Raw genomic sequence first — 26,778 nt, forward strand, 5'->3', positions numbered from 1 at the left:
TAGGCTTCTGAGTCCAACTTAATATCTGTCACCATTCCTCCCTTTCTAGTACCTCACAAATGTCCCTTAATGGTGGCTTTGCATGAAAGTGTTACAGAGGGACCTGGAGGTGAACAGCCAGTCCCCTACTCCGATAGGAGGCTGCTAATCTCATGGGTATGCGAGTGGAAGCTGATTTTTCTTAAAATGGTGTCTCCTCTTTAGCTGCAATTGAGCAACTTGCAGGAGGATGACCAAACACAGGTTCTGCTGGAGAAGTCCTGCTTCAGGGAAAAGAGAAGAGAGCCAGCAGAGTTATCATTGCAAGCAACTCCTACTCCCACATCATGCTGACTAATTCAGTGTTAAATATTGTTCAGCACTCATTGTAAACCAGGGCTGCTGTGTCTTAACAGGTTATCTGGCTGCGGTGAACTCTATGGCCAGTTAACCACAACCAGAGATAGTGTGGAACAGGACAGTCCTTGTCTCAGTCATACTTAACCAGTGTTCTAACACCATCTTTTCCTCTACACTTGAAAGGAAATATGACCCAACATTCTTACAGAAGCGGACACGTTCATGCCATGACCGAGGTTAATTGTGAAATTCTCTGATTCATCTTCTTCCCTCTTCCTAACTTGTTTTTCAAGAGGGTAAGAACTTGCCAAATTGCCAAGTTTTTTGCTTTAAAATGTATTGTGGTGTTGGAACTGTTCAAGCTGCTAATACATACACATAACAAAATATTATCCCATTTATAACTTCATGACAGAACTATTTATCAAGAACTCTGCAGCACAGTCTAGTGCCTTGAGTACAGCTGTTTGGAAGGTATGCCAGTTGAAGGAAGCTTTTAAAGAGTAATTTCACATGAAGGCTAAAAAGTAGTGGTTCAACTTACTTTTGCCAGCTCTACTGAATTCATAGGATATAACATAACTTCAAGTGTTTTAAATGATTTATTCAGATTAGGCAATTTTCTCAACACTTTTTTTGGTTTAATATAATATATATAGTTTCAAAAACATTTCAGCTTTGAGGTAAAGTACTTTAAAGGAAAAACAAGAACACTTTTAAAAATAAAAGCAAAAGATCAGTAAAATTTTTAGGCAGGATAAACAGAAAAATATTCCCTCCTCACTTCAATGCTAATGATTCCAACACCAATACAATTCAAACAGCAAAGTAATCCAGTCAGAGTCCAAGTTCCTTCCTAAGGCAAAATTCTCTGATTCCAGAGGCAATTTTGCCCAAGTAAGGATTTCAGGATTAGGCCCATAATAATAAACCAAGAAACTGCTCAGGGCAGCTCTTCCCCTGCCATTGTACCCCACACCCCCACTCCCATATGGTGGAAATAAAAAGAAGCCTTACATTGTCTCTTCCTGCTCTGTGGAGGTAGATAATGCATTCACCATTGCATTATCCCATCTCTTACCTGCAGGGTTTCCCCATGTCAAATAATGCTCACCTTGCCAGCATTATGTTTTAGGCAAGTTCTTATCCACACATAAGAAAGACACCTCAAGAGAATTCTTGGGAGTGCTCCCAGTGGGAGAACATCTATGCTGACAAAGACGACAGCTAGGATTCAGGAGTGTATTCTCGAGATACGAGGTACCTGACGGGATATCTTGGGACAACTGCATGTTTAGAGGGCTAAGTCCATTCCCATACAGCAAGATGGGGAGAGAGAGCATACAACCTCCAGCATGATGATTTCAAGGGAACTCTGATTTAAAATTTGGCATTTCCTAGCCTTTGTGGGGTCTCCTTGTGCAAGAGATTTCACCCTCTGTTTACATGTTATAGTGAGAGATTGCAAGACTTCATTACTCTAAGGTATTTTTTACAGTTGCAAGGATATGATTCGGGAATGACAGGCAATAGAGGTTATCGTTTTTAAGACATTATGAAGGAAGTTAATCGGAGTCTTCATCATCGAGGTATTCCTCTGCGTTACTTAATGTCCGCACTGTATCTGAAAATAAAACAATTCTACTTTAGCCAGGGACAGAATCAGGCATAAAAACACAAAACTTTTAATAGTTTAAATTTGTAGTGCTGTGGGCAAACACATGTGAGCAACTCTTAACACTACATTAAGAGTTTTGTTTTTTTTTTTTTGGGGGGGGGGGCGGGATTTCTTAGGGTTTAAGATATTTGTAGGTGAGGAGCTAGCCAGGAGCTGGTCAAATGGTCACCTTTTCTACACATGAACCTTTGCATATGTCTTTTGGAGAAAGTTCAGTTGATGAGACACTGGCATGCCTGCTGCTCAGTTCTCTTCATGTGAAGCTCCAGGAGCCTGGCTGCCTGAAAAGCTTGCACACCAGAAGAAAGTTGGACACAATTTAAACCTCTCTAATGGGAAAGTTTTAAACACAGAATATCTGATTGGTGAACTAGAAGAAGTTTCCCTAGCTCATTCTGAAGGCTCTAAGTCAGTCTTCATCCTCTACTTTAACTCCCATGCAGACATCTCCTGTCTCTTCTCCTGTCATCCACTGTCCCTTGTTCTCTTCCCCACCTGGTTGTCTTCTTGTTGACTACGTGTTAGTTTTTAGACATGGACTTATACTTTCAAAAACTGCATGTATAAAACACATCTAAACCTTGTGCTTCTGGATGGCAAGTAGAAAATTGGATACAGCAGAGAGGGAGGGCATAGGACTAGTGGACACTGGGAAAGTGGTCCTCCTCACCCAGATATGCAGTAATGTCAAGAGAAGAGCATCTGGCTTGTGCTCCTTAAAGAGATGCATAGAAGGGGAATTCTTTTGTTGTTGGACAGGAGTTCCCCTCCTACAGGAGATGAGCCCTGCAAGGAGGTTCTCATTTACATCTCTTCCAGTGAAGGAATGGAAGGCAGTCCTAACCAACTACGGCTTCTGTCTGTTTCCTCAAATATGACTTATCCTGCAGAGTTGTGTTGTACAACCATTCTCCATCAAAAATAACTGATGCATAATCTGTTCTACACTGGTTAATAAAATATATTTGATGATAAATTCTGAAGTTAAGCAGTATTGAAAAAACAATCAATCATCTTAGTAAGCCAGCCCATGTCTTATATTTTGGAGTAATTGAGAAGTCAATTTTAAACTCTGATCTCGGGAATTGTTTTGCTAAAAGGGAGCCCAAAAAGACTTGTTTTTAAAATCTCAGAAAATCCATTTAATATTTAAGAGTGAGGGTAGTAAAGGTGGGGAATATACACCATCTTGCTTAATAAAGGTTTAGTCCCAGCTGTAAGTGCAAATATCCACACAGCCTTATCTATCAAAGGGCTATGGCCCTTCCAGACACTGTTGTACCAAGGTCAGCCTCTGACTTCTCATTCTCAGAAAGGCCCAGCACATTTCTCTCCTATCTTCTTCCCATTCCTTTTTTCTAATTCCCTTCATCGCCTCCTCTTCTCAGGATCTTCTTTCTTTCTGCAGCTCTCTGCCAACCCTTTATCTCCTTTAAATCTACCTTTTTTACAGCCTTCCAATGAAGAATCTCTAATATCCCTTTGCAACCTTATATTTGAATACTTATCCCCAACTGTATTTGTTTACCTGAATTACAATATAAACTTTCTGGGGAAGAGATCATGTCTTGAGTTTAATATTCTAGAGTGCATCACACTTTCAAACATCAGAATTTCTCAAATATTCTCCTCTCCTTAATCCTCCAAACTTTTAAACACAACTGTTATGATTTGATGTTACTACAGTAGCTTCTGAAAAGTAAACCAACTAAGAGGGTTCCTAATGCTTTAAAAATAAGGTTTATGGAAAGAACAAATCAATTGAATGCAGTGCCATTAAGTACAAACACATTTTTAAAAACATGCACAAATTAAAATATTGTAAAATGAGTTAAAGCAGACCGCAGAAGCTATAAATATGCCACATTCATGCTACAGAGAACATACTGGAAGCAGAACTAAACTTGGATAGTTTGATACTAGGAACAGGAAGAGTCCTAAAATAGTACATAGCAAGTACTGAAATGTAAATTGCAAGGAGTGCAATAGATGCAGATGCATTTGAAAAACAAACATAAGAAGAGGGGAAGAACAGTATCAAATATGAATGGTCAGAGAAATTCAGGGAACAAGAAAAGCACACATGTAGCTGTGACCGTGTTAACAAGAGGGAAGATTATGGAAGATCATTTAAAGGAGAGAAGTGAGCAAGAAGTTAAACACTGATGTTGAAATGAAAACTGCAAACAATATTACAAATTACAAGGTGATAGATTAGGTGGATATTGATGAAAAATGACATGATTTTTGTTTCTCAGTTGTCTAGAAGGAATGAAAGAAATATTCCAGAAATAAAGGTTAGCTTTCTGGAGATGAAAAAGGAAAAATTAATGTAACTAATAGGGACATTAGAACAGAGAAGGATTCAGTAGTAGATGGCTTGAATCCCAGAATTCTGAAAGAGGAAGATAAAAAATACTTCTCATGGAGATTAATTCACCCTAGAAAAATGTATAGGAACCTAGGAAAAACCAGTGTGGCTTCTGTTATAGCTGTTTTTTTCTGAGCCTAAGTTGACAAACGAGATATTCTGATGTTGCAAGAAATTGAATATTATGCTACTACCTCCTAACTTACTTCCATAAAGTACTCAAGGTTAAGGAGTTGTCAGATGTTTCATTAACATTATTTAAGGGTGGTTATAATAGCTCTTCCTTGCCTAGTTAAACTTCCATAAAACTATCCCCCAAACAAAACTGTTGCTAACTTTGAATTAAGATATACTTTCGTCCTATTTCCTTTTCAACTCATTCTCCACCCCTTCAACACTCCATACAGGTTCCCCATCTCACTTCTACTCCCTCCCACAGTCCACCTATCTCATCCCTGATCCTGAACAACTGACTTTAAGCTTTTTAAAACTGCCCTGTATCAGTGTGTGTAGTATGTATAGGTGGAGCTATACCTGTGTTTAAAAAGTTAATCTGTCAGGGGAGTTTCAGAGTAGCAGCCGTGTTAGTCTGTATTCGCAAAAAGAAAAGGAGTACTTGTGGCACCTTAGAGACTAACCAATTTATTTGAGCATGAGCTTTCGTGAGCTACAGCTCACTTCATCGGATATGATGAAGTGAGCTGTAGCTCACGAAAGCTCATGCTCAAATAAATTGGTTAGTCTCTAAAGGTGCCACAAGTACTCCTTTTCTTTTTGTCAGGGGAGTGGCGATATGGGTGGAAAGATTGTGGGAAGATTATATTCTGACACACACTAGAGCACAACTCCCTTTCTCAAGCCAGCAGGAGGCTGGGGAGTATGTGAGGAGAATGGAGTGGGATGGTGTTGATGGGAAAGAGTGGTTTCTGCTTCTGGGATAAGCTGTGGGGATAGAAATAGGCATGAAAACATTTCATATGGCTAACCACATGAGGCACAGAGCAGGGATGAGAACCTTTTTTTCTTTCTGAGGCCCCCACAACATTCTATAAAAACTCCACGGCCCACCAGTACCACAACAACTATTTTTCTCCACAGAACAGCTATGGCTGACACTAAGGGGTAAGAAGCAGGGCAGTTGCCCGGGGGCCCATATCACAAGGAGCACCGCAAAATTAAGTTGCTCAAGCTTCAGCCCCAGGTGCTGGAGCTCAGGGCCCTGGGCTGCAGTCCTGCAAGGTGGGGCTTCAGCTTTCTGCCCTGGGCCCGAGCGAGTCTAACACCAGCCATGCTTGGTGGACACCCTGAAACCAGCTCATCAGAACTCAGCTTCTCGTGGTTCATCAAAATGGAGTTGCTCTGATGAACTCGAGGTCTGTTAGAGCCCTGCTCCCCATGGTTCCAACTGAACAAAGAAGTGAGAAACAAACAATACCTCTCCCTTGTTTCTTTTTAAGCAGAGAAGCACAGGCAGCATTGGTAGCCATATCCAGAGCCAATTTCTTCTCATTGTTTCTTAAATCTGTTCTTGCCCCTTAAAAAAAATAAAGTCCAATTATGTCCAAAAATACTGCCCTAGCAAAACCTTCAGTAACAGTAAAATGAAATCCCTTCTCACACAAGTAGCTTAGTCAGCATAACCAATGGGAAGGGGCAATGGACAGCTCATCTAGGGGTTTATCCAAAGTCAATAGAAAGATACCCAGTGGGCTTAGGATCAGGCTCCTACTTAGGAGCTGTGGAGCTCCCTTGCTGCTTTACTGGGTTTAGGTACCTATTTTTGTCTTCCACAGCAGAGTGAAATTTTACCCTGGATGGGTCAGCCTGTTGCACAGACAACTTCCAGGGTTTGCATGGTTTGCAAATATACGCTGGGCTAGCTAGGAACCATAACGAGATTATAGAAAACAAATTGATAAAATATGCAAATTACAAACTCAGCAGTGATTTACACACAGGAAGCAGATTTGCCACACACAGAGTATTAAAATCTTGGTGAAGATCTTTACCCTTTGCCAGGAGCATCTCTACAATATCTGCATAACCCTTCCAAGCAGCAGCATGCAAAGCTGTATCTCCCAATTTGTTCTGTGGAGTTACAGGGAAAAGCAACAGGATTAAAACACAGCAAAAAATAATCCATTTGCACTAAGAATTAACAATAACAGCACTGTAAATGTCTGAATAAACAGGATAAACTTCCTACCTGTTGATTTAGTTCTACACTTGGCTGGGTAAATAACACTTCCACTATATCTACATAAAATGAAGGGAAAGGAAAAGAAAACTTGATGAAATCAAAACTTGCTTTCTTATATTCCAATTACAGCATTGAAGTCAGGATTGCACAGAGAAAGGATATAAACCCAATTAGTTAGAGAAAATCCATATCATTAAAGCCTGTGAAGACTGCTGAGCAAGCACTACAAATAGATACAGAAGTGAAACATAAATATAAACCTCAGTGACAAACACCATTTTTTTGCTCTTCCTCTCAGCAGTCTGCATTTCGTCTCTCATTTTTTATAATCAGACTGTGATTAAGAATGTCTGTCTGCTTTTAAAATAAAAGGATTTAAAGATGTTCTATTTTTTTTTAAAAATGCATTACATTTGACATATCTGAGCCCTTCTCCGCTGGTTTTTATTTTTATTTTTTTTGCTAACCTGAATTACATAAGAGTATAGACTTTGTTACTGATTATAGCCGATTAAGTAATAAGTGGTCCATTAGCCCAGCAAATAGAAAAAAATAGAACATAATCAGTAGAGTTGATTGAGTGCTATACTGTACCTTTGTGCCCACCATGGCAAGCCCAGTACAGAGCTGTGCTTCCAGCTTTGTCTAAACCATTGACACCAACTTGGTTATCTAAGCACTCTCTCAACCAGCTCACGTTTCCTGAAACAAATAGAAAAACCTGTTTGTTTTTTCAAATCACTGTTTTTAATAGAGATTTTGTTTGAAGAATTGAGTAGCAGAACCACGAAGGGCATTTAGCTCTGTATAAATACTATGTTGCATTAGAACTTAATTTTTGTTTAGCAATTCATTAGAAACCATGTTTGGCAGTAATAGTTATTGCTACAGGTTATGGAGGGGGAAAAAATAGTCCAACTACCATTAAACATCTTGTTCAGAGGACAATTTTTTCCCACCTTAAAAGCTAATCAGTAATGGAATAGGACAAACACATTATATATTGCATCCATTTGCAATCTGGTAAATTCCCTGCCCTCCCTCCCATCCCCTTTTTTTATTTTACTCTGATACTCAATGCTGCAGAATTTAGATACCAAAGGTATTCAAAATATTCAGGTTAGCCAGCCAAAATATGCAGCACATTCCGTCTTTATTCAAATAACATTCAAATAGAATGCCTTTGTTGGCACACATGTGCATACATACACAAACCACACACAGACTTCTTTTGGCATTACAAAATTTAAAATTCTCTAAATGAGAAGTCCAGGGTATCACAGTCCAAAAAACACACCCACCTCTTTTGGCAGCTTCATGCAATGGATTATCAATGGACTCAGCTTGTTCAGCCACTGAAATGAGACACACAATAAATTCTGATCAGTTTCTCATAGTAAAGATTTTTGTATTTCATTTTTTTCAGACTCTTGATAATTAAGTCCGAGAGGCTAGTGTACAGAAGTAGATTTCGCATTTTGTTCTGATGGTGCTAAGGTTAGTGGTCTTCCTGTCTCTTGTGGAAGTGGGTTCAAGAATGATGGGTTAGTCACTGAGACTGTTCTACTTCCTGTGCACATGAGCTCAATTCAAAAGAGGCTGTGGAAGCTAGAGGTCCCAGGATGAAATCCTGACCCTGTTGGAAATCTATGGCAAAATTACCTCTAACTGCAACTGGGCCACAATTTCACACATGGTATTTCTTAGCCTAATGTGCTAAGCTTGTGAAGTGACTGTAATGGTTGACCACCAGCATCTAGTGATCTGCACTCTGAAGCTCACATTTCCTGTGAGTGTTCTTTCTAGCTAAGACTTGGAATGGGGAGGAAAGCATTGACTGGTGCTGGTGAAGATCAGAAGGTGATGAGGGGTGCGCTCCAGAAGGCCAGGGTGAAGCATGTGTGTTTGGTTTTCCCGGGCCCTATGCTGTTGCTGTGGGAAGTGGCAAAGCTAGTGAAACTCCACAGCAGAGCAGCAGGGAGTTGGTTTGCAAATGGAATTATTCTCTTTGGAAAAACTGAGGTGCAAGCATTAGGCAACTTTGAGGACGTGTCCGTGGTATTCATGTCAGTGGTACTCTGAAGAATGTGGTGGTAGGGGTCCCTGCTTTACATGAAAGGATTTTAATTCCATTGTCAAATCCCCTGCGCTATCCAGACCTTCTTTGAGTTTTCCATTTATGATATCACCCAAACAGTGGTTTATAATTGCACTGTTTCATATGTTGAAGTACTTGATTAATCCTGAACAAAGCAAAAAGGCAAATCCGAGATTCTTTGATTATGCACACAAATGCTGTTAAACAATTAATATATGGAGGGAAAAGCAGAATTTGATCACTGTATCTTAGCCACTCTGCAAACAGAATTGCTTAATTATACAGTACACTAAAAGCACTATACAATGTGAAGTAGAACTCTTCTTTTTATTCTATATGGATTGTACTTCTCTCAGAAGACTGAATTTCTTTCCCATTATTTCGTACTATTGCCAAATGGCAATTTTTCCCCTCAGTTCCTTATGATGGAATTATTGTGGCACTTAATATCTCCCTATTATCAGTATTGTCAAATTTACATTGGTTTTCAGTTTGTGCTTCTGCAGGTCAAGCAGATGGAGCACAAGATCATTGGATAGGCATGCTTGCTGTATCAGGGCATATACCCTGAATTGGACCTCCTGTAACTTGTGTCTCATTTATCCATACTAAGTTTACATCAGAGTTCAGGCCAATGTACTGTGCCTCAAAGTAGCTTAGGGATGGGGTAAGGCACCATAGAACAGTTTCAGCAGGAGAGACTGAGGGATCCCCACCTAAGAATATCCCATAGTACAGTGGTTTGAGCACTCTCTGGAGACGTGTGAGCCCCCCATGTTCAAATCCTCCCCCCGCCCCGTGGCAGAGAGGTGAGTGATGTAACCACTGGGATAAAAGTTATAAGGTGGGCACCACCTCCCGCTGGATTTTGAATGGGACCCGAGCTGGCAGGCAAGCTCAGAGGCTGCAACTCAGGTGGTAGCTGAAGAAGAAAAGACTTTGAGGAACTGGTCAGCACCATCGCAGTATGTCATGAATTTGTCACCAGGACACTGGATTGTTGCAGCTCACTCTACCTACGGTTAATTAGGACATTCATAAAGAAGTCACCGCTGGTAAACAAAACAGCGGTCCATTTTCTAAGCAGAAAGAGGCACAGGAAGCCCAATATACTGGTACTCTGCAATTTGTATTAGCTCCGTATTCATTATTAGAGCCACCTAGAGATTCTGGTATTGATTTATAAATCTCTTTAAAGCAACAGGCTTATGCTATCTCAGACATCTTCTCAGAGCCACCACAGCAGTTGATTGTCAACCACTATGTATTTAAAAGATACTGTCACAGAGTGACTTGCCCCTGCAAGAAAGGGAGCAGGATTCAGTGCACCTCGACTGATTACCTGCTGCCCAGTTGGACTTTAAGGGGAGGCACCTGGACTTTACAAAGGAGGAGACAGCTTCAGATGGGTTGTCAGATGCCTGCAGGCACTGCAGGGAGTAAGAAGGCTCCTGAAGGACCCTGAGTTAACAGGGAGAAGGCCTAACTCCAGGCAAGAGGTGCTGGAAACACAGGAAGACAAACCCTCAGGGAGGAAGGGCTGTGCCCAGATTGTGATTGGGGAGAAAGAAGGGAAGTTTAAAGAAAGGACAAACATTCATGGATGAAGACTGCGTAAGCTTGAGTTCTGTTTTTAAAAGACTTTGTGCAGGATTTAATAAATTGAACTGCAGGAGGGGATTTTTTGTTTTGTTTTAATATCTAAACTCTGTAGACCAGTGGTTCTCAACCAGGGGTACATGTACCCTTGGAGGTACACAGAGGTCTTCCGGGGGTATGTCATAAATGTAAAGGGAAGGGTAAACACCTTTAAATCCCTCCTGGCCAGAGGAAAAACCCTTTCACCTGTAAAGGGTTAAGAAGCTAGGATTACCTCGCTGGCACCTGACCAAAATGAACAATGAGGAGACAAGATACTTTCAAAGCTGAAAGGGGGAGAAAAACAAAGGGTTCTCTCTGTCTGTGTTTTTGCTTTTGCGGGACCAGAGCAGGAATACAGGTCAGAACTCCTGTAAAGGGCTAATAAGCAATCTAGTTAGATATGTGTTAGATTCTGTTTTGTTTAAATGGCTGATAAAATAAGTTGTGCTGAATGGAATGTATATTCTGTTTTTGTGTCTTCTCTTTTTGTAACTTAACGTTTTGCCTAGAGGGATTCTCTATGTTTTGAATCTGATTACCCTGTAAGGTATTTATCATCCTGATTTTACAGAGGTGATTCTTTTACTTTTTCTTCAATTAAAATTCTTCTTTTAAGAACCTGATTGCTTTTTCCTTGTTCTTAAGATCCAAGGGTTTGGGTCTGGGTTCACCTATGCAAATTGGTGAGGATTTTTATCAAGCCTTCCCCAGGAAAGCGGGTGTAGGTTTTGGGAGGAGTTTGGGAAGAAAGACATTTCCAAGCGGGCTCTTTCCCTGTTGTATATTTGTTAGATGCTTACTGGTGGCAGCAATAAAGTCCAGGGACAAAAGGTAAAATAGTTTGTACCTTGGGGAAGTTTTAACCTAAGCTGGTAAAAATAAGCTTAGGGGATTTTTCATGCAGGTCTCCACATCTGTACCCTAGAGTTCAGAGTGGGGAAGGAATCTTGACAGGGTACATCAACTCCTCTAGATATTTGCCTAGTTTAACAACAGGCTACATAAAAAGTTCTAGTGAAGTCAGCACAAACTGAAATTTCATACAGACCATGATTTATTTACACTGCTCTATGTACTATACACTGAAATGTAAGTACAATATTTAATTTCCAATTGCTTTATTTTATAATTATATGGTAATTGAGAAAGTAAGCAATTGTTCAATAATAGTGTGCTGTGACACTTTTGTATTCTTATATCTGATTTTGTAAACAAGTAGTTGTTAAGTGAGATGAAACCTGAGGGTAAGCAAGACAAATCAGACTCCTTAAAGAGGTACAATAGTCTGGAAAGGTTGAGAGCCACTGGAGTAGACTTTAAGGGAGCCTGAGTTAAGGGGAAACTCAGGCAGGCCTCTAAAAACCTCTTGGACAGAAGGAGGTGCTATAGGGCAGGGACACCCTTTGACACACATGAACACTGAAGGGGTTCCAAGGTGAGCCAGCAATAGCCTTTCAAACTCCTCCACAAAGAAGGATATCTAGAATAGTCAGTCCTACCATCACCATGTTTAGTTTTTAAGATCACTCCTTAGTCAAAGCATTTCCCAAAGAACCACAAAAAACCTGACAGCATACCAGAGTAGGAAACTGATAATTAGAGCAAGAAGTAGGACAAAAAACTTCCTGCATGTCTGGACAGTCCCACAGGTTTTGTTTTGTTTGTTTGATTTTATAACCTATATACAATGTCTACCTATGGTGGTGATAGGTACTTGAGAAATGCTGATTAAGTATTCTGATGTACTTTGATACTGGACCCTTAACTGCAGCACTGTTACCAGTGTCCAAAAAAATAATCATATCTAGTAGTTTCTACTTAGTGATATGTAAACAAAGAGAAAAATAAATTCTAGACTTTACCATAGTTGCTTGGAATAAGTCCAGTCCTGCCTTTGCAGGTTCCCTTCCACCAATTTGTGTCACTCTGGAGGGGAAGGGGGAAAAAAAAATTAAAAAACAGTCTATTGCATTTTAAACTTAGTCAGTCTACATGTGACACCGCTGCTGAAATAATGTTACTCACCATATCTGAAATGTAGATGATATCCCCTTCTTCAAAATACAACTCATCTGGCTGAAAAAACAAACATAAATATGTGTGAAGAGATAAAGCAAGTACATGAAAAGAGCACAGCACCTTTAGTTTTTGTGGTAATATTGCACCATCCAAAAATCTCCAGTGTCAAGTCAACTGCTTGATAGTCATTTACATTCTCGGCAAGTCAAGCTACTTGTACTACAAGTAAGAAATGTGACAGGCAGTACCGTATGAGGCATGTACGCTAGAGGAGGAAGCTGGTAATCTTCCTACCATGTACTGAATGAAACTATTTAAGTGGAATGGGGAGTAATTAGGTTTTTTTTTTTTTTAATTCTTCTGCACAATATATCTTTGGGCAAACTGAATCTGTCATTTATCTGTCTGTACTAATGACATGTAATCTAGTTTTAAAAAATAAAAATAGTGTGGAGAAGGAAACGCCAAAGATTCTAAGACATCTCAACGACTTGACTTTGGAAGGACAAGGTTAAAGCAGAGCAGTGTGTGAAATCTTATAGTGGGGCTATCACATCCTTATCATTAAGGTTGACAATAGCTTACTGTTTAATAGCCAATTTTCTAAATGTTCTAAAATGTACATAGTGCAAATAAATATTTTGGAAACTGATGAAGGGGATACAGGATAGGACTAGTGATCCAAATGAGATTGTTTGAGCCAAGGGTTTTCTGAGATACAGATCTCTTCTCTCCTCCGCCCCCCGGCCAAAATTATTTTAACATTAAAATAAACTTAAAATAATATTTTAACCTTTTGTGCCTACCTGGGACTCAAACTATGACTGTGATCCTCCCCAAACTGATAACCATCCACTTGGTATTGATCTCAGCTAGGGTCTGGCACCCACTGCCCAGTCGGAAAGCAATATTTAAATACTTAGTATAAAAATGGATCTACAATTTGCTTTCCAAACTGACAAGCCACAGAAAGTCATTTGTGTTTATGCTGCAGGCAGGAGCTCTACTGCAAATCCATGTTTTGTAGGTAGTGTGACATCACAGTAAATGAATGTCTCAGACATGCCCAAGTAGCACCCATGTACTAGGAGTTCAAGTGTTGATCTCGGCAGCTTACTGAGAACATGGGGTGTGGATAGTAGTTGCTCTCTGCCTGCATTCTGCAGTGGCTCCTCCTGAAAGCAAAATTCTGGTTTTAAGAGCCAATATTTCAAAGTGCTCTTAAAATCCATACTTATGCTTCAGTTGTTTTGAAAATTGCTAACCTGTAACTCTATTTCCTAGTTTTCGGAGGCGTGAGTATAACCACACTTAACATTCTGGAAGGGTACAAGGCACTGTGAATGAACTTTAATTCTGTCAGGTTTTTGGCAGTGAATTGCACTCCTATTTGCCTCGTTAACACCCTTACACCTACTCTAAAGGAGGCAGACTTCAAAAAGACAACTAACTCCTGTACTGCCCCCTTACTGATTGTAATGTAACCCTTTCTGAAAATACTCTTCTTATCCTGGGGATTCTGCCAGGGAAAGGCACCTTAAGTTCTTGGTAGGACTCCACAGTAGCCCTTCTGGCAAAGGCTACTCAGAAGATGTGCTTATTCAGCACGAGTACTAAATAGCAAACTTTTAAGGGGAGGTTTGGTTTATGTTTCTCAGCTACCAATCCAATTAACCTAATTAAATGGGGATAGACAAGGAGCACAAACTAGTAGCCCCTCAAACCTGCAACCTCGATGGAGGGGCAGAGGGTCAGCATTCATGGGAAAAGGTGTGCTGGTTTTGTTGTAAACACCAGTGGGCTACACAAATGCTCACTAACCCCCATGTTTGATTTGCATCCCAGTCCATCCACCCCCTCTGTCCTGCTGAATTTTATGCTGCCTTTGGGAGGAGGAAAAAGTAAGTGAGCCCAGTCTCAGAATCTGCTAATCCTCTATTGTGGACATATGGTACAAAGAACACACCAGAGCTCACAGCATTACCTAATAGAAGTTGCATGTAGAGGAATCTGAGCTTGAGAAAGAAATGGACAGTGAATTCTTGTTTAGTGTTGGAAACTAGTTATAGCTCTGTTAAACCAATCATTTAGTTTTTATTTATATAGCAGCGTAACAAGGCTATTTACGCTTTTTTTACAGTCCTGATGCATTAGCCCACACAATTAGATCACTTTGTTCTATGAGTGATATGAAAACTTAAGTACTTACAGTTCTGGGTTCAAATGTATACAGGGCCCTGAACACTTTGACCTGTCCTAAAAAGAAGAAGAAAAAGCATTAACGACAGAGGAATGGGGATAGTTCTCTCTTCCTTAGGGCAGAATATATCATCAGCATTACAAATCTAGCTCAAAAAAGTCAAAGCTGCACTTCCTCCCCCAGTCGTATTATGGTTAATTTAAAATAAACAGCCCCTTATGTGTTGTTTTGTATCTATTAACTCTAAAGTCCCACTAAGGCTCTACTCCATAGTATGGCTTTCATGTCAACAGCCAGTCTGTCAGCTAAAGAGAACCTGCCTTCTGTGGAAGGACATGGGGCCCTCATCCTGCACCATTACAGTCAACTGGAGTTTTGCCATTGACTTCAACGGAGTTCCACAAAACCAGGTTCTGAGTCTGATCAAAGCCCATTGAAATCAATGGGAATCTTTCTACGGACTCCAGTGGTGGTTGGATCAGGCCTTAAAGCACCGAGGAAGGCACAGAGGAATTAAGTGCCTAACATGATGGTCTTTGACTGTAGCATTTTTCAAGCAGACTATATAAATGGGATTTACGCAGTCAGTTGTATCAGTTTTTTTCCTTCAGGAGTCCCCTTAAGTCCAGTAATGAGTTTTTTTGTTTGTTTGTTTTTTCGCATGTGCACACTACTACATCTTTCCCCTATCCACCAGATGAGTAGGGGAGATTCAGGTAGGGCTTCTGTTTGGAAATTTAAATTAAAATTTTATTCTACATTAGGATTGTTTGTTTTAAATAGTTTTAAAACTGTCAAAGCCACCCACTAGCTGGCATGGCTGCTCTTACTGCAGAGTATCAAAAATCTAAATACATAAAAACTGCAGAACAAGCTTCTATACAGACATGAAATATCCTCCACTGCATTACTTTTAGGAAAACAAAGAAGGACCAAATAAATTATAAGAGAGGGTAACTTATCAGCTGTTCAAAGAACCGTTGAAACCTATAGAATTTGCTGAAAAAACATCTTACACAGACAATTCTGCAGTGCTTAGTTTTAAGTGCTTGAAGTTTCAATCATTAGTCCTTCCACATAGTATTTCTAGTTCCTAAAAATTGTAATGTTTCTTATGGTGAATCAGACCAATTTGCACCCAGAATATGGTGCATCATGGTGTTGTATAACTGGGAACCACATTCTATGTTGCTCATCCTCACAGGCATCCATGAACTTAAAGTTGAGGTCTGGCACTGTAAAATAAACTGTGTGCTTAAATAGCATTTTTCAAAAGCAGATCTTTAAACCAGAAGTCAAATGGGAAGAGTTAAACTATTTTCTTAGATGCATTACCCACATGCCCCCTCAGCTTCTGTAAGGAAGGATAGATATTGCTTTCTCTTCCAGTCCTGTTAGAAGGAAGCAAACTTAAAGGGGTTTTTAAAGTTGTGAGGTTTTTTTGTTTTAAATATGTTAGGCATGCAGTGATGTGTTCAAGGAGGCTGATGGAGATAGGTATTTAGCTGTGAAAGTGGTGAGACTGAGGGTCATTCTTATTTCATCTGGCAGTAAGCTCCACAGTTCTGGATTGACCTTTTTGTGTACAACACCCAGGCTCTCACCAAGAGCTATCCGGAAGCATATACTTACTGAACTCCTGTTTTTAAAAGCCTACACAGGAGTAACCTCCAGGGAAAGACATTTCTGTAGCACAGTCTTTCATAGAATTATATTTAAATGGTATATCTTCATGAATAAACTCTAAAAGCTTTGAGTTACCAGATGCATATAGGCACTTCAGGATATGACTTTTTTTCCAATACATAACTTGACCCCTTAGCTGCACCAAAACTTTAAAAATTTGAAGAAGAAAGTAATATGGGACTTGATCAGCAAAGTGAGAACTCTCACACTCACACAAGTTCTCTACAGTCATTCCTGAGCTTAGAAACATGAAAGGTTCAAAACTCTTCAATTAGGTACATCAGACCAAGTTCTTTTTCAACAGGACCACTATTTTGAGAAGTGTCTTCACAGAGGGGCACTTAACTCAGCAAGGTGTGAGAAGCGGCTGGTCCTGCCCCCTCTGCACCTGACTGACGGGGACTGAGCGTTCCGGGGGATGGAAGTGGGGGGGGGGCGCAGGCACAGCAGGAGGACAGAACCCTTTTCCCTGCTCCCCCTCCACCAGCAGGCCAATCTTGGGTGGCACTTGACCCTGCATGCCCCCCCCCCCCGCCCCCATGTATCACCTCTGCCGACATGCTGAGGGTCTAACCAATTTGCCATATCTAGAGTCAGGAAGGAATTTTTCCCCAGGTAAGATTGGCAGAGACCCTGCGGGGGGAGTTCGCCTTCCTCTGCAATCTCAGGCACAGGTCACTTGCTTGTTTGAGCTAGAGTAAATAGTGGATTCTCTGGAACTTGACATCTTTAAATCAGGCTCTGAGGACTTCAGTAACTCAGGCAGAGGTTATGGGCCTATTACAGGAGTGGGTAGGTGCAGTTCTATGGCCTGTGATGTGCAGGAGATCAGATTACATGATCATGAGGGTCCCCTCTGGCCTTAAAGTGTGAGTCTATCATAGAACATGTAAATGACTTGTTTAACTACTGATGCTCTCTAATCAGTGACCTGCTTCTGCTACTTAAGTTAAAGTAAACAACTGAACCGCATAAGGCCAACCTGGCTCTCTCTGGGCCTTTCTGGATTACTGCTCCCATAAAATGCTATTAGGCACAGAAACATGATGCTCATAGAGACTTCTAAGACTTCCTTTCCAACTAAGAAACTGGTTTGTTTGAAAACTATGAACAACACACACAGTTTGCAAAAATGAAATCCTTAAAGGGCTTGCAGTGGCAAATTAGAAGCAGCATTTTGAAGTGCTGTGACTGTTCTGTTACAAACAAGCAAGATGAGTACACAACTTTATTTGTGTTTTATAATGTAATTTAAAAAGAAAAATATTATCACATTAGAAAAAGCATTTTTTTCCTCTGAGTAACTTGCAATTTGTTTTAATTGCAGCAGTACTAATGGAGGGCTGTTTTCAAATAAGTGCCTAGTGTTTTCCTGACAAGAGGCTACAGTTTTCTCACACTAGGGTTCTTCTAATCAGTTCTTTCCTTCCCCCAATTCCAACTCTTCTGTACCAGCCTGCAGTTTTTACATACTACCATGCAACAATCCCCTCTTCTATTACACTCACTACTAAAGCTTTCCCTGTCTTCCTCTTCTTCAGCTCCACTCCTCAAAAAAATTATCCATTATGTGTGAAGCTACTTATTTCGACATCTGAGAGAGGCTGAACTTCCGGAGAGGAAGGGGAGGGAAAGCTTTCAACTCTATTTGGTTAAAATAAGTTTTGCTTCTGAAGTAGAAGAAACACAAGTTAGCTTGGGGAGCTGTTTATTTCTTCTTTCTAGAAAATGAACATTAAAATAAAGCAATAAACTAATATTTAGTGGAGCTGGTACTTGGCAGGGTGAGTTGATGCAACTCTTCTATTAGAATTCAGGGGCCCAGTTCTCCTGTTGTAGGATACAAACAGTTCCCATTGATTGAATTATTCATATTCTCCCACAGGAAAACAGGACACCAGGGACCAGATTCTGGCTACTGCTGTGACTGTTTTGCATTGCTGTGCCAACACCAAACAGCCAGAAAACCATCTTAACTAGCTTAAAGGGATACCCTGAGTGTCATAAATCACCATCTTAGAACCTGGTGTAGGGAGATTTGATGCAGCACCTCTATGCCCTCAGACTTATTTAATTTTCTAATGGACTAAACTAACTCTGGGCTGGCTCTAGAATCATGGGCTTTGAGGTTGCCATACAGTCATCGTCATCCTTCCACCCATTAGGCTTCACTGGGCACAGTTCAAAATCTGGGAGCAGGTGCCTAGAATTGATTTGGGTAATAAGGGCTAAATCCTAGCCCCAACACACAGCATAAATATTGGATTATGCTCTAGATATTCATGGGGCTGAGGGTAGGGAAGAAAGGAATATCTTACAGGCCTCAGAACAGCACTAAATCCAGTAGCTCCTGCACGTCCCTTCTCCCAGAACTCCCTGATGAGTTGGGGACATGGATTTTGGAACAACTTGTGAGGTATTTCCATGGCAATGGAAGTAACTGGGCAGGAGAATGATTTGCCTCTAAACAAAAGGTTGTGGCAATGGGTAAGTGAGGAGAAAAGAATTAAGTGCTCTTTCCAGAGTCCCTAATCAACACTGCAGACCAGGGTGGATTTGATTTAAATCAAATCATGATTTAAATCACTAGTCAGGAAGACTCAATTTAACCATGAATTTCTACATAAAAGTGCGTTCTTGTTCGTTGTTATAACCTTAATACATATTCTTCACAACTCAGAGATCGATGTAGGTTTCAATTTTTAGAAGGTACACACTATACATTTGTTAAGTGATTTATTTTGAAAACTTTTCAGATTTGTTTTACAGCAATATCAGAAAATGAATGATTGGTTATTTCATTTACCAAAGGTAATTGAAGCAGATATTTATGAAGTCATTGAGAGGTGAACTATCTCCAATTCAACAGGTTAATCATTAATATTTGGAGGATTTTCTTGCCATGCTGTATTAGAAGAACATTACCAGACAAACATTTAAATTGTTTTATATAACTAAAACAACAATATTATGTATTCTGGATTTTTTTTCCTTCAACAGCAAACATATAATATTTTAACGAAACAAGCATATGAAATTTTGAATGTATTAAACATTCATGTTATTTAAAATAGGGTTTGTTTTTGTTAAAATTGTTTAACTAAAATAGCTAAATGAATTAAAAAAAAAAAAACAACCCAAAATTAAATAGACTGTCAGCCAGGTCAACACTGGCTTCTGCAGCTAACTCAGTTGTCTTCACCTTCATTTTCCTGTTTGTTCATAATCTGGAAAAGAAAAACAAGCTTTCCTCCTTTTTCAGATCCCAAACGATTTCTCAATTTGGAATGAATTAGTCCAAAGGAAGAAAATATTCTTTCTACACCGGCAGAAGAAGCTACTGCTGTTAAAAGTGAGATTATCACTTCAACAGTCTCTGAATCCAAGTGCTTAAGTGACTCCCACCAGTTCACTGGTGTGACTTTCTTTAAAACATCATCAGCAAACATATATTTCTTGAATGGTTCTTATTCTCAAACTGGGTCTCTTTTACAGCCTGCTGCCATAATACGTTTTTCCTCCTAGTGACAGAATGGTATGGTAAATCTCAAATCAATGAAGGCTACACTCAGAAACACCTCAAGACTTCTGGAATCTGCCGCTCAAGCAGTTTCACTTTTGTTTCTACTGCCTGTCCCTCCCTTCTCACATTTATCTCCAGACTTCTTCTCCTTGTCCAGATCTATTCCGCCCCCAACAATCTTATATTCACTGAACTTTTTCAAACTTTGCACTTTTAGACAGAGGTAAGGGATTGACTCTGGGTACACAAATTTGAAGAGGGACAATAGGGTTGAGGTCTGTTGTTTTTCTCCTCTATTATTTATTTATTTTAAAAAACATTTTTTGCTGTTAACACACGTTATCTCTGGAGACACAAATCCAGTTTGAGAACTGCAAAAGTAAGCATCTCTGATCGTATCTTCTAGACTGAGCACTGAGTCCCATTGGGTAGATAGAAAGATTAACCTAAATAATCTATACAGAAGCCCCTGGAACCCCATAAGATTGGGTCTCTAATCGGTGAACTATTGGAACTCATTTACAAAATTTTTCTTAAACATTACATGAATATATTGTCTCATGCTATAGAATTAGAATTTATAATCCCTCTACCATGATGAGATATCTTTGAGCTATAATGCATTTTAATTAAAACTATCTTTAGATAGGTTTTTTCCTCAAAGCATTTTATCAAAAAATCAGATTTAAGTTAAAAAAAAATCCAAATTTTTTAAATGTATTTTTTTTTAAATCATTGATTTTTATCCACCCTGCTGCAGACAAACTGTTAATATTCCCACTTGGTTCAATTTGAACTCATGACTCTCTCAGGTCCAGAACTAGTATAGCAGATTTCAGAGTAGTAGCCGTGTTAGTCTATGTCAGCAAAAAAAACGAGGAGTACTTGTGGCACCTTAGAGACTAACAAATTTATTTGGGCATAGGTTTTCATGGGCTAAACCCCTCTTCATCAGATGCATGAAGTGGAAAATACAGTAGTAGCGTGTGTGTGTGTATACACACACACACAGAACATGAAAAGATGGGGGTTGCCTTACCAACTCTAACGAAACAAATCAATTAAAGTGGGCTATTATCAGCAGGAGGAAAAATCACTTTTGTAATGGTAATCAGGATGGCCCATTTCAAACAGTTGACAAGAAGGTGTGAGTAACAGTAGGGGAAAAAATTAGCATGGGGAAATAGTCTTTAGTCTGTGTAATGACCCATCCACTCCCAGTCTTTATTCAGGCCTAATTTGATGGTGTCCAGTTTGCAAATTAATTCCAGTTCTGCAGTTTCTCGTTGGAGACTGTTTTTGAAGGTTTTTTGTTGTTGAAGAATTGCCACTATTAGGTCTGTAATTGAGTGTCCATGAAGGTCGAAGTGTTCTGTGACTGGTTTTTGAATGTTATAATTCTTGATGTCTGATTTGTGTCATAGAATCATAGAATATCAGGGTTGAAAGGGACCTCAGGAGGTCATCTAGTCCAACCCCCTGCTCAAAGCAGGACCGATCCCCAATTAAATCATCCCAGCCAGGGCTTTGTCAAGCCTGTCCTTTTATTCTTTTGCATAGAGACTCTCCGGTTTGGCCAATGTACACAGCAGAGGGGCATTGCTGCCAAATGATGGCATATCACATTGGTAGATGTGCAGGTGAACGAGCCCCTGATGTTGCAAATCAGAATTAAGATGCAGTGGTAAGACCATTTGGAGAATTTTACACAGAACCTGCTTGTTCTATATCCAGTGATCTTGAGTATCACTTGTCTCATTTTTATCACCACCAGACTCATGCAAAATAGTTCTATGTCTTTGTGGATTTTAAAGTTTCAGGATTAAGAATTGACAAAAATAAACTGCTTTTTCATTGGAACTACTTTAGATAAATAAATTTGTTAGCTCCAGAAAAGGTAAACAGGTCTATCATAGGTATTTCTAATGCATCCAGCACAGTATTTAATGCAGGATATTTAATATCCTGATGCTGCAAAGAGTTATGAATGCAAGAAGTCCCACTGAATGCATAAGTCTGGGTGAGTATTCTGTTGAAGAGATTGATTAAATGTAGATAAACTTGCAAAATGGAAGGTCATGCAAATCTGTTTGCTAATGGTGGCCTATATGGAGAGTAAGTTAGAGCACCTTAGCTACACTAATACTGTATCAATCAGCACCTCAAATATTGTAGGTGCCCAGAGTGTTTAACAGTTGTTTAAAAACAAACTGTATTGGGATATCTTCAAGGAAAAGGTATGAAAAATTATTTAACATAAAATTTACTTGCAAATAACTTTACAAGTGAAGTTCAGGTGTCCCACTGTTTAATATTGGGAACTTCATTTATTCACAGAGGTCTTGATCCTGCAATCTGTGGTATGCAAACAGACTACTGCACTTACATGGAGCTGGGCTCTGCACAGCAGTCCACCCAAGTGCAATGACTATCAAGACTGGGGCCAGAAATATCAGTTCGTATTTCCAATGTAAGCTGCTCAATATAATAAAGGTGGTGTGTGGGGGTGTTAAACAAATAAACAAAAAAAAAAACCCCACAGCAATTCAGTGCTCCTTAAATCCACTTTCTAAGTCATGTCTGACTAGCAGAAAGTTTTCTTTGGCTACCAAGGGGACCTAAACTATCAGTGAATCTAGAATGTAAGCATTTGTTTAAAAAATAAAAACAACAAAATTCCTCTGGTTCCAAAGACTTTCCAAGTATGAATGAATGCAGTGTTCCCTTCAGTGCCTCCTCTTCAGCTTTTCTTTTCTGAACCATGAAATTAACAAGAATCTTATCAGTTTCACTACTGATATTTTACAATCCTGTTTGCAAGTGTGAAGATCTATTAGTGGCTGCATGTATCTGCATTAAAACAATTAACACTTATAAAAGTTGTTAAAAATAGGAACTAACCCTATGCATACGTTACACCACAAATGACTGCATAACCTTATCCTGTATAGCTCAGTTTTCCTCTTGCCACCCCTATTCCCTATCCAATATCTCATTTTAAACTGTAAGGTTCTTGGGGCAGGGTCTTTTCTTTTCTCTGTGAAGTGCTCTGCACACCTATGTGGCTAACTTATTTAATCTAGAGGATGGAGAAGTAATGCATTTTTAGCTGTTAACAGCACACTCCAAGAAGTTTGCCACAGATCTATGTACAGGCAGTCCTCGGACTTACGACACAATTGGTTCCTGAAAATTGCGTCGTAAGTCGAAACGTCGTAACTCAGAACCACAATACACTCCATTGCGGGACCAAGCATCATAAAGTTGAAATCAATTGTCATAATCGAATCGGGGTCAATTCAGAAACGTTGTAAGTGCCTTTCGTTGTAAGTTGAACGTTATAAAGTCGAGGACTGTCTGTACTGTTCTTATTCAGAAATACAGTATTACTGGACATAGAGCATAGTCCAAGAGCACAGCTGGCAATGGCAATTCACTTTGTCAGGTTTGCAATGTTTGTAAATAGGATTAACATCCTCAACACAAAAAATTTAAATAAGTTAAAAAACTCTAAAAAGGGCAATGTGGTTTGAGGATAGAATGGAACTGCTGAAAGAAAAAGGAGGATCCAAAACTTGCATAGTACTGACTATTGACAATAACTGAAATTTTCATCTTACTCCCATTCACCTCATTTGAATTGCCAAGAACAGATATATCAGGAATAGGGCACATTGTATTATTCTTGCTTCCTAGCACATACAGGGTAGAGATAGCAGTTTTCACAGGGGATAAAAAAAAATAAATACAGCAGTCCAGGAAAGACTTTTTCCACTGACCCAAGAACCAGGTTCTCTGCTTAATCAGCAGAGAAACATGTCATGATTTCACAAAGACCACAGATGCCCGAAAATGAAGTCGGAGGTGATTGGACGGAGGGAAGCAGCATCAGATTTGTAACTTCATTTGGCATGTAAGTAGATTATGTGACAGGATTACTAAACATACACAGCTGTTGTCCAATACTAAACTTTCAGATGTTAAGATTATATTTACTTATTTGGCTAGGATTCTTTTTTAAAGTAACCATCATTTGCCCCCTCCCAGAGTTCTCAAACTTTTTTCTTAATGTGTACAATTCTTGATAGATTATCTCATCGTTCAGCCCCCGTCCAATTTGCAATCATATAACATCCCTGTGGCAACTACAGTTGTTGCTTGTATGCAAAACAGATATTAGGAGAGTGCTTATGTATTTTTAGATATCCTCATTGTGATTTTTTTTTCTTTCTTTCTTAAAAAAAGGCCAATCAACTATTTCTTCCTCCCATCTGTTCACTTTCTGTCTACTACTAGAAATGCTTCTCTGCCACCTGGTCTCTCTCTTCTTTCTGCTCTGCTTTTCTGGACATTCCTCTGCTGCTGGTGGTTGCAATACCTGAAGACAGCTCCTGTTTTCTTATCTACTTCACTTATGTAGTAGCAGCCCAGAGTAGAGGTAGCTAGGCTTGTTACTCCTTATTCCTGCCTGGCTTTACAGACTGGACACCTAGCAGCTGTGAACAAGAAAAATCCAGCACAGTATGACCAACCACCATCAGGAGGTGCTCCCCAAGGAGAACTCCTACAGAGTATCCCATTGCCAAGGAAATTATACCACTGGGTGTGCTCCTCATAGCTTTATATGTCTACTTCTTTGTAACAGTGGGTACCTTTTGGAACATTTAGAACCACAAAACAAAGATTCATAGGAAAACGATAGTATTATAGTCTAACCATCAAAGGAGTGAAGTTTTGGAATAGCCTTCCAAGGGAAGCAGTGGGGGCAAAAGATCTATCTGGCTTTAAGATTAAACTTGATAAGTTTATGGAGGAGATGGTATGATGGGATAACATGGTTTTGGTAATTAAATATTCATGGTAAATAGGCCCAATGGCCTGTGATGGGATATTAGATGGGGTGGGATCTGAGTTACCCAGGAAAGAATTTTCTGTAGTATCTGGCTGATGAATCTTGCCCATATGCTCAGGGTTTAGCCGATCGCCATATTTGGGTCGGGACGGAATTTTCCTCCAGGGCAGATTGGAAGAGGCCCTGGAGGTTTTTCGCCTTCCTCTGTAGCATGGGGCACGGGTCTCTTGCTGGAGGATTCTCTGCTCCTTGAAGTCTTTAAACTACGATTTGAGGACTTCAATAGCACAGATATAGGTGTGAGGTTTTTTGCGGGAGTGGTGGGTGAAATTCTGTGGCCTGCATTGTGCAGGAGGTCAGACTAGATGATCATAATGGTCCCTTCTGACCTAAATATCTATGAATCTATGAATCTATAATACAAGTAGCCTTATCAAGATGAAAAGCACAATATAGCCTTCATATAAAAATGGCTTCTTAATACATTTAAAAAAAGACTGACAGCCTCTCCCTGAAATGGCCTGACAAGTTATTGCTGTGAAAACTGTCTGCACAAGGCATTCTCTCAAGAATTAAGAAGTTTAGAAATGTTCAGTCAATTAAAAAAACTTCTCTGAATATCCCTTTAAAAAGTATCTGAGAGGTAATCCAGTTTATAATTTATCTGTACAAATAGGTCTACAGATTACAAACTCATTGAAAAACCTTTTTTAAAAAACCAAATTCTAACTAACCTGTCTGGTAAATTAGAAGATTAATACAATTAATTAAAGACATAAAGATCACCCATTCACACTTGGGTCTTAAAACTGGGTCAACTCTACTAGGAATCCTCTGAATTTCACTCAGCTATAATCTTTTACAGAAAGACAAACAGTGATAGTTCCATCAGCATTTTTAAAGCCTCATTTTCAAAGGGGCTTAGCATTCAGCAATGAAGGGGAACATCCATCACAGGCTGAAACTTGGCATTTAATGTTCAGCTGATTTTTATTTTCTATTTTTTACTGTGCTCATCACCACAACATTTGACTGCCTTCCATAGCACAGTAAGCAATGTGAATATACATCTGTCACATGTGTCCTCTCCTCCTCTCCCCAAAGTGGTGTCTCTTGTTTTGGTAGGGCTTTTTGTGCTGTTCTTGCTTGTGGTTTTTTTTTTTTTTTAATTATTATTTATTTCTTCTTTAAATATAGCTGTTGCTATGTGTTTGTTATTAGAGAAGACAAGGTCAAAGAAATGGGTCTTACACTTGGAATGGAAACAACTGAGGTTTGTAATGGTCCTTACTTCCTGGGGGAGTTTTGTTCCTTGATTTTGGAGAAGTCTTAGAGAAAGTTCTGTCTCCCACACAGACAAGCTTTATTCTTATCGTTGAGTTCCACTGTGCCAAATGTACAAAGCTGTCGACCATGGATGGTGAGTATCATAGGCTGGGGGAGGCTGTGCCTCCCCAAACAGCCTGTCGTGGTCCTGCCCATGTTCTGCCCCCAGACCCTCTCCTGCCATTCCCGGCATTGTACCCTGACCCAGACTGGCTGGGGCTGGCCGGCCTGCCCAGGTATATTTGTATTTCTGCAGTCCAGCCAAGAGGTGATGAAGGTATGAATAATATTTTTATACCTAGTGGGTGGCGTGTGTTCGTTGTGGGGCAATAATTTGATAGGGGAATGTCCATTTTCAGGTCCTACAAGGGGTTTTGCTTGTGTGACTTTAAACAGTCAAATGCAAAGAAGTTACTTTTAAAAACTGGCTATTTAGTCAACACTATCAACTGGGTACTTTAAGTATTTCAAGAAATATAGCAAGTGGCCAAGATATTGAAGATGAAAAATATTTTAGTGGGTACGTGGTAATTCTATTAGAGGCACCAGTCACAGCTCCACAATTACTTTAGAGTTAAGTTCTGCACTTAAAATAGGGATTCAACCTCTTATCTGTTAAAAATACAGTATATTCTCCCCCAAAATACAGCACTTAATATAGAATTTTCTGATCATTTAAAAATCTGTTAATTAGTTTTTCCAAACAAACTTTGTGACATCTAAATAAGGATGTGTTACATGTTCCAACTACATTAAAGACTAGATCCTGCAAATTATTCAGGAAATTAGTCCTTACTCAGGAGCTTAGTTAGATTAAATTTGTGTAAGGGTTAAGGATCATCTCC

At 39.5% G+C, this 26,778-nt stretch overlaps 1 protein-coding gene across 2 annotated transcripts in view; it reads right to left on the reverse strand.

The window, feature by feature from the left end:
• Positions 1 to 928: 928 nt before the first annotated feature.
• Positions 929 to 26,778, reverse strand: part of OSTF1 (osteoclast stimulating factor 1) — a 28,243-nt gene continuing 2,393 nt past the window's right edge. For both annotated transcript variants that reach the window (XM_048851318.2, XM_048851317.2), the window contains exons 2-10: positions 14,556 to 14,602; positions 12,353 to 12,403; positions 12,190 to 12,253; positions 7,890 to 7,943; positions 7,183 to 7,290; positions 6,595 to 6,644; positions 6,398 to 6,476; positions 5,824 to 5,922; positions 929 to 1,963 (exon numbers count right to left, since the gene is read on the reverse strand). In XM_048851318.2, the coding sequence (XP_048707275.1) occupies positions 1,905 to 1,963; positions 5,824 to 5,922; positions 6,398 to 6,476; positions 6,595 to 6,644; positions 7,183 to 7,290; positions 7,890 to 7,943; positions 12,190 to 12,253; positions 12,353 to 12,403; positions 14,556 to 14,602 (611 nt within the window). In that variant the 3' untranslated portion in view covers positions 929 to 1,904. The remainder of the gene's footprint in view (positions 1,964 to 5,823; positions 5,923 to 6,397; positions 6,477 to 6,594; positions 6,645 to 7,182; positions 7,291 to 7,889; positions 7,944 to 12,189; positions 12,254 to 12,352; positions 12,404 to 14,555; positions 14,603 to 26,778) is intronic.

The sequence above is a fragment of the Caretta caretta genome, chromosome 5, assembly GCF_965140235.1.
Source record: "Caretta caretta isolate rCarCar2 chromosome 5, rCarCar1.hap1, whole genome shotgun sequence".
Taxonomy (NCBI): Eukaryota; Metazoa; Chordata; order Testudines; family Cheloniidae; genus Caretta; species Caretta caretta.